Raw genomic sequence first — 16,429 nt, forward strand, 5'->3', positions numbered from 1 at the left:
ATATATATATATATATAGTATGTGTGTGTGTGTGTGTGTGTGTGTGTGTGTGTGGTTTATTCTGATTTATTTATTCTGGTATGTATATGTGTGTACACATATAGAGAACAACGGGGCTAAAGGCACACCTTAAAAAAATTCCTTGTCACAAATTGTATTAAGTTAGGGAGTCTTCTACCCTAATCTCGGAGTGTTTAACCCCACATATTTGGGCTAAAAGGCCCCCAGGGGTGTTAAAGTGATATCGTGTAAATATAGGGATGATAGATACAATAGAGGGCAACATTTTTTAACTTGGGCAAAGACAGCAAGACAAATTAAGATAATGTCTATTCAAAATAACTTCAGAAAATAGGAAACTATTTCTTGTTAATTTAAGTCACATTTGGCACTTCATAACATCTCAAGTATTCTATAAACAAATTAATCTTCAATGTGTTTGGATCAGTCAAGTTGAGCCAAAGTTGAATATTCTTCATAACAAATCTATTCCCTCCACTTAGGAAAATCTGTGTTTTATGAGGGCCTTTAGCCCCTCCAACAAGGGGGGCTTTGGTTTACCTTAAATACTATCCTTTCACTTATTGGACAGATATTGAAATACAGTACTGTGCAAAAGTTTTAGAAACTTGAGAAATATGTTGCACAGTGAGGATGTCTTTAAAAATAATGCCATAAAAAGTTTTCATTTATCAATGAACGTCATACAAATTCCAGAAAACTTAAAAAAAAAACCTAAATCAATATTTGGTGTGACCACCTTTGCCTATAAAACAGCACCAATTCTCCTAGGTCACCTGGACACGGTTTTACTTGGTTGTTGGCTGATTGGATGTTCCAAGCTTCTTGGATAATTTGCAACAGTCTCAATTGCTTCTGTCTCTTCATGTAATCCCAGACTGACTCTATGTTCAGTGGGGACCTCTGTTGGGTTCATGCCATCTGTTGCAGGGTTCCCTGTTCTTCTTTTCTGTTCTTTTATATTTGAAAAAGGAATGTTTGGGAGTCTAAAATGTATATTTCATATTGACACACTAAAGCTGAATATATAAATAACCATCTTAAGACAAATATTTTTGTTTAACATCTTATGTGCCTAAGACATTTGCACAGTATATGTACACACACACACACACACACACACACACACACACACACATATATATATATATATATATATATATATCCCTTAAACAAAACTGAAAATTACAAATCTTTTTTTTCTTTTGTCTTGAAATAAATGTGAACATTTCAGAGATTATCATTAGCTACATACATTTGCAACATTTTCAAATTAACCAATTTCATGGATCAGGAATATTTTGCAGTGAGGTCTTAAGGAATGTATTTGGGTAGGTGTTGCTATTATTTTATTTGGGGAGAAAATAAAATCAAAGTGCCTTTTTCTCCAGGGGCCTTTGGCCCCTTTGTACTTTGGCCATGTTACACTACTTTTTTCTAATTTACTCTTCCATTTAAATGTGGCCCGTTGGTGGCGCTCATGGTCGCTGGTTTGGATATTTTAAAGTATTTCCTCATATTAAGGGGGGGGGACTTCAACCACACCTCGATGATTTGGAAAACTCAAAGTCATTTCCAACCTCAGCTCTGTTCACACAAGAGACGATGCAGTCCTCTCTTTCAGCCCGGGACTCTGTTTTATATATAAGGTAACATATTTCTGTATGTATTTACATTTATATGAGTAAAATAAAACTTTTCCGAGTCTTGATTGATCTTTAGCAATTCATTTAATTCGTTAACATGGCTGGGAACGAGCGAGTCGAATTTTTGTGGCAAGCTAGTGTTCAGTTTGAATAAAATACACTGCCATTTAAGGAAAGTGAGACAAGCGAGATACGCTGGAAATGTAGTGCACTTTAGCCAAACGACAACTTAATCATCAGTGTTCTGGTCTTCATGTCTAAACAAGTCCACAATGAGGAAAGTAACATTTCAGAAACTTTCACACCGTTGTTTTATCAAGCTTCATCCGAGCTGTTGGTGTTTTCTGTTACAGCTGATGTGTTTTGTTTGTGAAGGTCTGTATACTTGAGTAATATGAAGGTATATATATAACATGAAATTAAGTAAATGTGACTGTTGCTTCATTGCATCACGGATTACAGGTTTTTCTCTCTTGGTTGTAACAGTTATATTAGTGAATTCATGTAAACGCCAAAGTTAGCGGCTTTGTGTCAAGACTGCTGTCTGTTATGACTAATATGCTAGGTTGGCAGTTCACAACATTTTGTGACAAAGCTACAAATAATAATTTACGTTAACATTCATACTTTTCTTTCTCAAAAAACTACCATGGTACTACCACCACCACTACTACTACCATGTTTTTGGACATGGTGCCATGGTGTTGTGGACAAGATACCATGACAATACCATGGCATAAAGTACATCTGAGTACTATGTATATCATGGTACATGACTATGGTGCTCTTTAAGTACCATGGTATTCTTCTGGACTGGGCATTATGACTGTATGTTGTTTCTCTAATGTTAAAAAGTCAAGAATGTATTTGCTTCAGTTGTAGTCTATGTCAGGTTGTGGTTTGCATATTGTAAAATAGATGTATGATGGATTCTTGTATGCTTCACTGAAATATTTATCTTTTGTTTCTTTCGTTCAACAGATTTGAATGAAAGAGCAGAACCTCACATAAACAACACAACCCTACAGTCATCTGTATAAGAACATAATTGCGGGAATAAGTGTTCTTGTATATAATTACAGAAATAACATAAACAAGGAATCTGTTAGTGATCAAGACGGAGGTTTCTGGACGAGCCAAGGCTTATATCACTAAGTGCTGAGGTTTAGTAGATTCACTCTCCATCTCGTCTCTAAACGGCCTGCAGCGTGGCGTGAGAGAGTGGGGATTCGAACCGGTGCATGCCGGAGATGAGTGCGTTCTGGCATAAGATCGGCTGCTGTGTGGTAGCCAAACCTCCTCCGGTAAGTGTCTCATTTAGATCAGTGTTTCCCAACCTTTGGTTGTTTTACAATATGTACCCTCACAGGCCTGTCAGCAATGCTCAAGTACTCCATGGATATCACACCAGTAATGTATTCCTTTTAACTCGTTTATGATTGATACTAAAATAATTACCTTTAGTATTATTTTTTGTATTTCTTTTTTTTTTTCCTACCCAATTTTGAATGCCCACTGAGTCCTTGTGGTGGCATAGTGACTCGCCTCAATCCGGGAGGTGGAGGATGAATCTCCGTTGCCTCCACATCTGAGACCATCAATCCATACATCTTATCACGTGGGTTGTTGAGCGCGTTACCTCGGAGGCATAGGGGGTGTGGAGGCCCACGCTATTCTCCGCCACGTGCCCCACAGAGAGCGAGAACCACACATTATAGCGACCACAAGGAGGTTACCCCATGTGATGCAACTGGGCCAATTTGGATGCTTAGGAGACTTGGCTGGAGTCACTCAGCACACCCTGGATTCGAACTCCTGACTCCAGGGGTGGTAGTCAGCGTCAGTACTCGCTGAGCTACCCAGGCCCCCACTACCTTTAGTATTATTAAAATGACTCACGTCCATCTCACCACAGGTGTCATTGACACAGATGGAAGCCATTATATACAGACACATTTTTAATATTTTTTAAAATCTTTTGACAGCTCCTAATATTTTTTTATTTTAAGGTTGCCTGCCAAAGTGTACACATACCCATGTTGGGAATCACTGTTCTAGATTTGTCTGACAGATTTATAGTTATTTAGCTCAGTAAAACAATACAAACAAAACATTTGAATGTAAACTGTTTTTGCACCGCAATGCTTGGTTTGTGAGAATTGGCATGAATCGCAGGTACTAGACTCCTTGAGGTCAACATCTGGACTAATTTCATCAATTACCCCATGGCTCAGTCATTCGGCCCTTATGGGAATTTAGTGTGCACTAATCACATGAAGAATGACTCGTGCTGGTTCGGCAGTTTAAGACAGAAATGAAACCTTTCAGCTGATTTAACTGTGACCCAGATATCCTCAGGAGTTTGTCAGGAGAGCAAATGTGTTTTTAAAAGCAAAGCCAGACGTGAAATGCAGATGGACAAAAAATGCAAAATCATTGAAAGCTCCATGGGTTAATGTGCAGAGTTAGTGGTAGCCTTGGCCTCCTGGACGTTGTGTGTCAATAGATCCAATCCCATTTTGAATCTTAATATAAAGTTATAAGGTTAGTTTACCTGAAATGTAAAGGTCTGTCATCATGTACTCACCCTGATGTTGCTGCAGACCCAAATGACTGAGTTCAGTAAAATGTTTCTGCTGCTCTTTTTCATACAATGAAAACACAGTGACTACAGTCTTTCAAGCTCCAAACAGGACAGAAAACACCTTAAAAGTACACCTACTTTTACAAGCCCTTGGAAGCAATACAATAGCTTTGTGTGATGAACAGACCAAAATTGAAGTTATTTGTCAGAAATCATTCACTCTGTCATAGCTTTCAAGTCTCATTTGACCTCAAAGACATCAAACCAGGTTTGACCTCAAAGACATCAAACATCATTGGTTCTTGCATGTCTTTCAACCAATTGCGACACTGAATGCTAATAAAACATGAATTCGATTTTCATTAAAAAAAATAATTTAATTTTCAAGCCATTTTTGTTTGTATAGGACTTTTCACAACACAAATAGTTTCAAAACAGCTTTACAGAAAATCGTGCTGTAACAGAAAATGAAGCTGTGATGTCTGTAATGTCTTAAAGTCTTCACTGTGTGGTTTAAATGAATAACGTGATTGTAGATTATGCCTTAAAAAAAGGGCCCCTATGCGTGAAGTCATTGTATTGCTTCCGAATAGGGCTGAAACAATTTGTTGACGTTATCGACAACGTCGACAATAAAACAAATAGTTAATAATTTTTTGTTGTCGAATAGTTGTTTGATCTCATTGAACGTAACATGAGATCACATGAAACTCTAAAGATGATGCACGAGAGCAGCACTGCAGTTCGCTCCTGATTTAGGAGAGGAAGAATTACACGGCTCACAGTCCAGATGCACTCTAAACTTTCCAAACCGCTTCAGGTGATTGAGATTGCAAATTATGAGGGAATTATAATGCAAAAATACAAAATAAGTAAATACAGAAGCACTCTCCTTGCGGAATAAGCGGACTCCCAAACATTACTTTTGGAAATAGAAAAGATTAGAATCGAAGAACAGGGAGCTCTGCAAGAGATGGCATTGCCCCCAAAAAGCCCCCCTCTGAACATAGTCAGTCTGGGATTACAAGAAGAGACCGAAGCAATTGAGACAGCCTAAATAGATTAAACGACTGTGGCGAAATCTCCAAGAAGCTTGGAACATCCTATCTGCCAACAACCAAGAAAAAACTGTGTTCAGGTGACCTGGGAGAATTGGGGTCTGTTTTAAAAGCAAAGGTGCTCACACCAAATGTTGATTTAGTTTGTTTTATGTTTACTGAGGTAAGGGACATTCCATCATTTAAACTGGTGTGTATAAATGAGTGTAGTTTACTGAGCATGTGGATATTTTGTTGTTTTTCTCAACAAAAACATGATACAATATAAACATAACTATTATATGTCAAGTGTTTATATTTGTCCTGTACGTTAACTGCGTCAGTGTACTTCATTAGCGGTTTCATACACAATATGCTTTGTGTGAGCTTAAATGCTTTCAGTCTATACTTTTTTGTTTCCACGCAATGCTTGTTTAAATGTTTTTAACCACAACAAAAAACACCGGACATAATATAAGCTTGTTTTGAATATAATTAGAAGATTGTTTTTTTTTTTTAATGGTGACACAACCTTTATGACTTAAATAATTTTACAACTACTCTTACTCATTAATTACCTAAATAATAGAATATTCAAATATTCAGGATTTTATTTTAGCTTAAATATTCAAATACCAAATTATTGATGAATGCCCATTCCTACTTTTATCCAAAGCGACTTACAAAAGAGGAATACATTACAAGCGAATCATCTGAAGGAGACAGTGGTACGAAAGTGCCATAATACATAATACTTATTGAATCATAATATATGTGCCACTGTGCATTTCTTATTTTGAAGAAAATTGGCAATACGCAGCTAAATTAATAAGAGAGAGTTTTTTTTTTTTGTGAGTTAAAGATGGATTGAGGTTAACAGAAAGGTGAGCGAGGGTAGTCTTCCCCCTTACACACTGCAACAAAATAAGTTTTTGATTAGTTCTTGTTTTATCTAAAACTCAACGTACATTTACTTTGGCAGCTTCAGAATCAAATTTTATCTGAGAATGTTAAATATAATATTACAAATACAAATATTTTAAAATATCTAAAAATCCTGAGAAGCAGCATATAAGATATTTAGACTTGCTTTTAGAGAATAGATCTCGAATATACGTATATTTTGTCTTTACTGCACTCGCAGAAGTATAACCAAGTAAAAAAAATATGTATACACTTGTATACAAAATACTGTTATATTTAAAGGAGCAATATGTAACAATGACATCAAGCACATAAAATGGGTATTCAAATTCAAAATATTGGAGAGAGTTGTCTCCCCTGCCCCCACCTCCCCAGACTCAAAGCTCACGCGGGTTGCCAGGTTGAGGACACGCAACAGGAATGAGCAAACTGACAGTGGCAAGTGATGAGCCTTATACTGTAAATTAAATTTGATGCTTTAGTACAGTAAATATATTACTAATGGCACCTATAAGATACATTCTCTTAAAGCAAGTCTAAATATATTATATGTTGCTTCTCAAGTAAATGTATCTTGTTTTAAGGATTTTTAGATATTTTTAAATGGAAAACAAGACAAAAACACTTGATAACAATAATAATTTTTCCCTTCAATTCAGTGAATGTCATTTAGAAGTATTTTTAAAATATGATTTTGTCCTTTATTGTTAGTAAGCACATTTAATACAATCTTTTAAGTCGGGACGCAAGCTGAATAATCTGTTAAGAGCTAATGATTAATCGTTGTAATGATCACCAAATATTAGAATAATTGTTCTTATAATTGTTAGATTCATCGATTATCAATATAATTGTTAGTTGCAGCTCTACTTCAGAACACTTTGAATAAACCACAAGAGTCGTATGGTGTACTATTTAATTTTTTACATTTTTTGGCACCTTTTTGTCATTATTTGATCATGACTGCACCTAATCACTGTCTGCTTTCATTTCGCAAGCTTAGACTTCGCTAAAAATGTGTGTTCTATGGAAGAAATAAAATCTTATAGGATTGGAACAACATGAAGGTGAATAAATGATTACTTACAGACAAAAGGAATCTTCAGTAGAAACAATCATGAAAAATCATGTTTATATTTCTGAAATTGATTTGCATATTTGATCAATTGTGTGGCTCTTGGTGAGCAGGTTTGCATTTATCTGTATTGTTATTCTGAGCCAATGATGACAGACCCAGGTTTACCATAGGCTCCTGTAACAATGACAGGGGCTTCTGAAGGGAAGCTGGCTCCTCCGAGCTGGGAGTGCTCATTCTTTTCCTCTCTCCTTCCTCTTATTATTTTTAGGCTCTTGTTTTTTCTATTATTGGGTGGGGGGAGAGGCCAGACAGCAGTGGGCATCTGAAGTAACACATGTTACTTCCCAGTGCATTTTAGATAAAAATGATTAGGGTTTAGATTAAATGTTGCTTTACATCAGAGGAGGTGATAAGGACTAAAGCATGTGCCATCATTTTGCTGTGACAAGGGACATTGAGTATACAAAGATTATGAAAGTAAACACCTTTGTGGGATGTTTGGATTTACATAACGGACACATTTTTCATTTAAATGGTGGAGATGTAGCTTTAGGATGTAAGACCTCAGCTCAGTATAGAGGATTACGTTGTAAAGTAATAAATTATTGTTAACTCAGTGCAGTATATTGTACCGGTATTATGCACACAGACAAGTAATGGCAAGTATGCCAACTCCCTTAATATGGCGCGTGATCTTCTTACATAATTACATTGGTTGTTTATTCAGGTATTGTTTGGATTTATTTTTACAATCTCTCAAAAACAATCAAGGTCCAGGAAATCTGGGAGTTCTGGGAATTGAGGATCAGAATATCTTGGGGATATTACTACTTTAAGATGGCACTGAGTGTGCCTGGATGTATGGATGCTTTCATTAGGTCTAATACCACGAAGGAAAATGAGTGCAATAGTTGCCAGGCACAATCAACACCGTATGGCATACATCCATACAAAACCAAAAGTAACAAGTGCTTAAAATAAGTGCTTCTAAAGCTACAAAGTCTAGATTTAGGATTGGCCGAAAGGTAGCAGTTATACAAGAGAAAGTTTCATTAGTGTTCTCACTCACTCCTATGAGTACTGTACTTATATTTTCACCTTGTGTGGTGTGTCATGCCATTTACCAATTTTCCCATCCAGTGCATTGGATCTTTATGCAGTTTCCTAATTAATATAAGCTTCTATCTCCACAGAAGAAGAAACGGAGGAGAATTGACCGTAGCATGATTGGAGAGCCCACAAACTTCGTCCATCTGACACACATAGGCTCGGGTGAAATGGCAGATGGCATGCAGCCGGTAAGATATATTTCAGAGTTTTAGCACAGTGAGGCTTGCCATCTTGACTGGATGTTTGTCTCAAATAGAGCTACTGAAATTTACATGAACAACTTGCACCAAATACTAAACCTTTGCAAAATACCCATGGATACCCCCTTCAAAATCCCAATCTCTTGCCCTCTTCCCCTTTTGTTTTTACACAATCACATGACCACTGCACCTGCCAGTGGTTTAAACATGTCATGTTGTCTCTGGTTTAACTGCCTACTGTATATCATGTTTATGGGAGTTCCCCTAATGAAGTAGTCACTCTGTGCTGGCAAGCCTTTTCAGTGTTAATACACTTCAGTTATTTTTAATCCCTCAACTAACCTTACACTTGTTTGTAAAGCATTATCATCACAATGAAAGTAAGATGATCTATTTTTTTTTTTTTTTTTTAATGTTAGTCTTATTTCATAACTATGTATTCAGTTTATATTATTTATCTAAATGTTATTCACACAAGAGCACTGTGAGCTGTTTTAGTTTTATATTTTAATAATTAGAATCAGCGTTATTGCCAAGTATGCTTACACATACAAGGAATTTGTCTTTGTGACAGGAGCTTCCAGTGTACAACAATCCAAACAATACCAAAAACAGCAGCAAGACATGGGTAATAAAAACAAAAAAGAATAAAAATAAATAATTATACATATACGTACATACCTTCATACATACTCACATACACACACACACGTAGTGCAAATCTATTACAATCTGTTATGTAAAGAACAAAATTACAGTATATTATGTACAGAGCAATGTATGTAATGGCAGAAGTGGATATGTTGGATAATATAAATAGACTTAAACTGTGTGTTGCACATAATTATTGCTCAATGGGGCAATTGTTTTTTTTTTTTTTTTGCACCAAAAAGTCAGAATTTAATCAAATTTCCTTTTTTCCACCCTGTATCTGGCCCTCTGTCTGAAATGCTCTGTTTTGGCCTAAGCATCTCCTTTCCCACTACTTACTTGGTCCTCGTGGTGGTTACTCGCCTTAATCTGAGTGCGGAGGACAAGTCTCAGTTGCTTCTGAGACAGTCAATCCACGCATTTTATCACATGGCTCGCTGTGCATGACACCGCGGAGGCTCACAGCATGTGGAGGCTCATGCTGCTCTCCGCGATTCGCGCACAACTTACCACGTGCCCCATTTGAGGGCGAGAACCACTTAATCACAACCACAAGGAGGTTCTCCCATGTGACTCTACCCTCCCTAGCAACCGGGCCAATTTGTTTGCTTAGGAGACCTGGCTGGAGTCAATCCGCACACCCTGGATTCAAACTTGCAACTCCAGGGGTGGTAGTCCGAATCAGTACTCGCTGAGCTACCCAGGCTCGCCTCCTTTAAACTTAAACGTAAATGCCCACTGTTATGATTGGCTAAAATCGTGTTGCCCAAATATATTAAACTGTTCACTCAAGCACATCAGCACCATAAACTTTCCAACAGTCATAACATTTGAAATGTTCATTAATGAAACAGTTTTTTGTGTGTGTTTTTGCGAACAGATCTAGTAGTGTTTTTTTAACTGCCCCATCCTGCAATAACAGTGCCTTTGCAAAGCTTGAATTGTACTATGAATGGTTCACAAGCAATCCACACTGACATGAGCCAAAAAAACATACAATCCACTCAGAAAAACGCTAAAGACAAAGCCATAAGATGTATATACATAGTCCAAAGCACGGTAAGGCACACACAAACAGTCTCACATAGTTGGAAACGCATCAAAACGTTCAAAGACATCCATCTTGTGTACGCTCTCATAAATCAACTATTAACAAATAGTGCTTCACTATTTGAACAAAAACGTGTCCAGGATGCGTTTGTGCTCTAAAGAACAAGAGGCAAAGCAGCTGAATGAAACCGAATGGCGTTACAACTGAAAAGGAGACTTGGCACAGCATCTTTTAAAAGTGCCACGAGATACATGACAATGGTCAAAGACATCTGTCTAATGCATGTTTATAATCAAAAATAGTCCAGATGGGTCCCCTTGGAAGATCAGGAATAGTTAGGCTAGTCACTAGGTGTGTCTGTCCAGCTCTCTTGCTCTCCAGTGGGCGGGGGTCAAGGGTGTGACGATGTAAACTAGGTGTTGATGTTGTTACTGTAGAGGCACTCATGAATTAATGGGCCCCTAGTGACATAGGGAAGTTGCGGAAGTAGAGAACAATCTTGGTTTCAATAAATGCTTTTAATGCATTGGGAATTAAGTTTTGAGTTATGACATTTACAGTATGTTTTTAAAGTAGAATGACTTCTTATGTCAAATAAGATCTTTTAAAATGTATGTCATGACATGACCCTTTTAACTGTCAACTAACATCCAAACACACTATATATAAAGGACTGTTGTGGCCGGCTAGCTTGTTGGAGTTCTCCTGTGGAAAGTCCATTGATGCACCATTTGAAATTCAAACTATTTTAATTTTGACCCAGATGCCGATGATCTTTTGAAGCATCAGCTAATGATTACTGGACAATTCGGATGAAGAATAATTACTTGGGCAGCGCTTAAAGCAGAACAAAACGTTGGCCTCGTTGGAATGGCACACAACCATACTTCTCTTTCTATTTATGCAATATATCGATATGACAGAAAAGATCAGATGTCCTGTCAATTGCCACAGCCTGCCAGCCGATTAATATGGTGGAGTATAAGGGTTTAGAATATTTAATGTGCATTGCAACGAATACAAAACCTATGTGGGGACTAGCTCTTTTAATTGATCAATCTCCCTCTTGACTTTGGGAAACTAAACTAAATCTGTGCTATTTTAGTTGCATCAAGGCAGTTGTAGTGCTGCTCGTATGAACTAGATGTACTGCAATTGTAGGACATGTTACTGAAGGGAGACTTGTGTAATATCTTAAGTGTGTGCTCATTCTGCTGTTGAGTTGTCAAATAAGACTTGAGAGTTGCCTAATCCTGCAGCTCAAGAGAAAGGGACTGAATACCTGGGCAGAATCAAGCAGACTTCAACTTGCTCAGAGGAATGTTGGCGAGTGGCCCATCAGAGAGAATAGAGCTCTTTAAATGAAGAACTGTTCATCAAGGTCTTTGCACTGGTCATTGAAAGCCAGAAAGGGTTTGAATTCAATTAAATGATTGACTTAAGTGATCATGTCAATCAGTTGCTTCAGGAGAGCAAAATGTATACTGCTAAGTTTAGATTTGTGAGTTAAAATTATACTAATATCTTAAATGGTGTTCAATGGCGGCTTTAGTAATTAGATCAAAGGCTGGACCTGTTCATAATACATATATCACTGGAAGTTTCAGCCAAGCGTTGTTGGTTGTTATCAGCCTTTCATAGTCCATGTGATGTGCCGATCATTGATTTAACGCAGGTGATTGACCCGCTGGATTTTCCCTTGTGGCTCTGTTCTTTTGTGTTGTGCTGGAAACTTGTGTATTGAATGGCCATTGAGAAAGGGCTTCCTCCTCTTTCTGCTGTGCAATTTAATGTTCCTGTGACATGTAATGTTGGGTGTCACAGTGAAGAGCTCTGTATGTGCAACAGGCTTGTTCATGCATGATCGATGTAGAGTTTTTCAGATCCACATCACGTAGTGAATGTGAATGGTGCTGCTTTTTTATTGTCTCATGTTTATGCATAATACAACATTAATAAAAGGACAAATTGTGTAATCATAATATTAAATAATTGACCAGTATCAGCCATGCTGATTATTAATCAGTTGGTTTGTGGCCATTTAAAGACTAACTTGTGTCCAAATTAAAACATTATATATATATATATATATATATATATATATATATAGTTATGTGTGTGTGTATGTGTTTATATAAATCAATTTGTTTTGAGTTTTATTTGTCTACTAACAATGTCCAACAGTTTATTTACTTGCATCACTGGAGATTAATGTAATGTTTTTCTGAAATTTATGGAAATTCCCACCAATGTATAATTTCCAATTTGGAAATGACCATTTTTAACATTTTTGTCTTTCTAACAAAAGTCTAATTTTATAGCTACCATTTTTTGGATCTGATCCTTTTTTTTGTGTGTGCATATTTTTTTTTTTTATCTTGCTAGATGCACAATAAAACCACTCTGCCCAAAAGTGGTTAACCTTGATTTTTCTTTGTTACCTTTAAACATAATTTTCTTCTCTCCAAAAGTGAGACAAATGATAAGGGGCAACGTTGTTTGGTTGAAGTGACGCCACAACTCTGGGACAGTCATAATTTAAAATAATAATAATAATAATTGATAATTTTCAAACAAATATTGAAATTTGTTGTTTATTTCAATACATGTTTACATTATTATAGTTATAAACCTCAAGTTATAACTTGTATTTTTATAATGGATTTTCATTGTTTAATATTAACCCTATAACGCTGTATCAAAAATACACAATGTTTGACGGCTCCTGTCTCACTTTCGGTTCAAGCTGAAAAGAAAGAAAACATAGGAACATCTAGTGGTTATTTTTGAAAAAAGTGGTTTCAAAGTTTATATCGATCTATGAATGGCTTGGACTTCCCCAAACAAATAATTCTTATGTTGGGATAAATTACTGCTTTTTTTGGTCAATTAAAATTGACAGTAATTATATTGTTAGTGGTATTTTAAAATGTTAATCTGCTGAATATAAGCAATTTATGCTTTGTTAAAATTTTGAATATTAGTTTATTGGAAAATCATGTTGAAATTACATGTATCAAATATGATACAACAGGCTTTTTAGCTATCTCTCAATCACCATTACATTACATTCATTCCCACTGTATTCTGTGTATTTCATGTACTGTATGCAGCCTGCTCTGCCATTATAAAGACCTCATTATTTTACATTACAAGCTATGATGTTGTCATCTTACCATACGTTCCTGAGATCCAGGGGGAAACGTTTTACAATTTCCGCTTTTTTTTTAAATAGTGCTTGGTGCATAAACTATATATGATAAAAATTGTTTATTGAATTTTGTATTTCATATTGTATTTGATGTGCGGAATTGAACAGTGATTCATTTCAGTCCATATTTATAGACCAAGGAGAGGAAGTTTTCATGGCCAAACTCAAATATTTGGTATCTCTGAAAAGCCCAGGGAGTCAGAGGGAATACCCCAAGATGTATGGGCTAAGAAAAACTTAAATAAATGTCCTATACAAAAAGAATTGCTGGTCATCGGGAGGATAATGACCTTTTAAAGCATAATGTATCAAATGTGATAAGTTTAAAAAAAGAAAATGCAAAATTTGTTTCTTTTTATATTTTGTCTAATGGTACTAAAAACAGTTTGTCAAATTTGAATTTTATATGTCAGGCTTCATATGTCAGGCTTTACAGGGTTAAAAGTTTTGGTGTTGACAAAGCCAATACCATAAAATCTATACATAAAAGGCATTTTAAAATGTACTGAGAGGGGAAAAAAAGAGGTTGGTTAAAATCATTTAAGACACACGTTGATGTTGGCTTGTCAAAGCCTGGTCTGAAAATTTAAAAAAGATCAATAGATTTGAATTTTCTGACCGTTTGAATAATCTTGGCCTGTTTAACCATTTAGCCAATGGAAGTCTATGTGATGAAAATTGATATCTGTTCGTTTTGATAAAAAAATGAACCCCTGGGCCATGAAATGTTCCAAAGTGTCAAGCTATTGACAATCCCATATCAAGCACCCAATTACTAATAGTACTGGTTTTGTTAGTTAGTGGCATGCACCTCTCTTTATGGATGTACAGTATTCATGGCAATAACCTTCTTATGTCACTTCCTCTTGCAGTCTGGCCCGATCCAGGAACAAATGCGATCCAAAGTGCCTCATGCTAATGGACGAAACAGCTTGTTATAGCCTCTTTACATGTGAGTATGAACGCACACACACACACACACACACACACACACACACACACGTTCCTCATTTTCTCTCAGTCAGTTTAATCATAGACCATCATCTGTTCTCCAGGCTTTTTAGTTTTTTACCCCAAGATCCTCAGCAGACCTGGTCCAGCTATCAACACTTTACCAAAACAGAGGACAGATACCAACCAGCTTTTCATCAACAGAACAGGTATCGGTCACAAACAGCAATGTTCGATTGCTGTGGCTGCCAAATGGACAACACCTCTGCAAGGTTTTTTTATGTTATGGATTCTCTTTTCAGAGGAAAAATTTGCCCCATTCTCAGAGACTGTTTTAGTAGAATTGGACCAGACAAAAGTGTGTAATATGCATTTGGCTGTGTTGAGACACTGGCTGGCTGTGCTTGTTTAGAGGAGGAAAGTCTCTTATCACTTTAAAACAGGGGACTATTTGACTGCCTTCCTAAAGTTATAACTGGCTTGTTTGTCATAGTCCCTCATTGATAAGGATGCGTACAAATGTGTGTTTGCATTTGTTTTGTAATGGAAATAAATTTTCACCTATAGCTTTATAGTGTCTCTAACTGCTTGCATTAACAATTGCACAAATTGTTGTTGATTAGCATATGATCCAGTGCCCCCTCCAGTATGTGTATATATGTAAAAAAACAAAATTATGGTGCCATTTATAGTTTGTCCAAAAATTGATTCTGATATGAATTGCTCACGCTTGTATGTACCATTACTCACCATTCACTTTTATTGTGTGGAGGAAAAAAATACAATGAAAGTGAATGGTGACTGAGGCACTAACACTCTGCCGGACATTTCCTTTTGCTACACGAAAGAACAAGAGGATGAGTAAATCATGACAGAATTTTTTTATTTTTGGGTGATCTATCACTTAGAAATAGTGCTTTAGTACTCTTTTAGATCATACTGGCAGCACGTCTGATAATTGCATTAACAACCCTGGCAGAACTGCCTTTTATAGTTCTAAAGATTAACCCTCAAGTATTAGAAAAAGGCTTTGTTCTTGAACTTCGTCTCCAGTAGCTATTAACTGTTTATCCGAGTTGAGACTTTGAACACTGGATATCATACAGGCATCTTGCCAGGAGAGAGTCTCTGCCCTCTGCCATTTAAACATCACATTTAGTCTCACATTCACACGTCGAGCTCCACCCCACACTAGCATGAACACACGCTCTCTGTTTCCAGTAAGCACACAGCACCATTGTGCACCTGTACACTGTGACTGGCATTAAATCAGGCTTGCATACACACTTTACTCTGTACTTTGTTTTTGGATACTGCTTAAAGTAGCACTGTGTTTGGCTGAATTCTGCATGTTGACAAACAGATGTTTGCTTGTAAATGTGATGTATAATTTTTGAGATTCCAAATGGTGTAATTTAGTTTGTGTTTGCTGGAATTTGTTAGGAAATTTCATATATTTTAGTAGCGAAAACTTCCACACTCTTTGTTTTGCTTTAGAGATTAAATGTTTTATTGCATTTTTAATATGGAGTTGCCCAGTGGTGCTCTAGAATCACATTTCATTCTTGGTAGACCGTATAGAGAAAGCACAATGTTTTTTCATCTCAGCCAAAGATCTCAATATTTCATTCAACGTTGCCAACATATTTCTGCACCTTTGCTGTGTGTGTGTGTGTGCTCATCTTTTTCCATTACACTTTTTAAAGCCCAAATGCTTTGAGCAAAGCACTCACTTTTTCTTCCTCCTTTTATATTTGTTGTTTTATATATTTTTTTTAAATGAAAATCTTTTAGTTCATTGATTTTGTGTTCAAATATGAGCAGTACTTAGTGTTGTTTTCATATTGCATTGTGTTATTTGTACCTTCTTGTTGTGCTTTGATTTGTAACAATACAGTTGCACAAAGAAAGATCTGTTGGTTTTTATTTAGACACCTTAGTAATATTGTCTGGTGAAGAAATTAT

The 16,429-nt window shown here is 36.4% G+C and overlaps 1 protein-coding gene across 1 annotated transcript; it reads left to right on the plus strand.

The window, feature by feature from the left end:
• Nucleotides 1-1,549: 1,549 nt before the first annotated feature.
• cdc42se1 (CDC42 small effector 1) lies at nucleotides 1,550-16,347 on the plus strand. The gene is made up of 5 exons (XM_052146715.1): nucleotides 1,550-1,670; nucleotides 2,649-2,971; nucleotides 8,484-8,588; nucleotides 14,386-14,465; nucleotides 14,569-16,347. The coding sequence occupies exons 2-4, from the start codon at nucleotides 2,909-2,911 to the stop codon at nucleotides 14,452-14,454; spliced, it is 237 nt and encodes a 78-aa protein (XP_052002675.1). The 5' UTR covers nucleotides 1,550-1,670; nucleotides 2,649-2,908; the 3' UTR covers nucleotides 14,455-14,465; nucleotides 14,569-16,347.
• Nucleotides 16,348-16,429: the final 82 nt, after the last annotated feature.

This window comes from Xyrauchen texanus, chromosome 17 (assembly GCF_025860055.1).
Source record: "Xyrauchen texanus isolate HMW12.3.18 chromosome 17, RBS_HiC_50CHRs, whole genome shotgun sequence".
Lineage (NCBI taxonomy): Eukaryota > Metazoa > Chordata > Actinopteri > Cypriniformes > Catostomidae > Xyrauchen > Xyrauchen texanus.

What these genes read in the sequence shown, in the direction of transcription:
- cdc42se1 (XM_052146715.1), top strand. Translation starts at nt 2,909, where the DNA reads ATGCCGGAGATGAGTGCGTTCTGGCATAAGATCGGCTGCTGTGTGGTA. An exon ending in TGGTAGCCAAACCTCCTCCG is followed by an intron (nt 2,972 to 8,483) that starts GTAAGTGTCTCA and finishes CTATCTCCACAG; the next exon opens with AAGAAGAAACGGAGGAGAAT. An exon ending in TGGCAGATGGCATGCAGCCG is followed by an intron (nt 8,589 to 14,385) that starts GTAAGATATATT and finishes TTCCTCTTGCAG; the next exon opens with TCTGGCCCGATCCAGGAACA.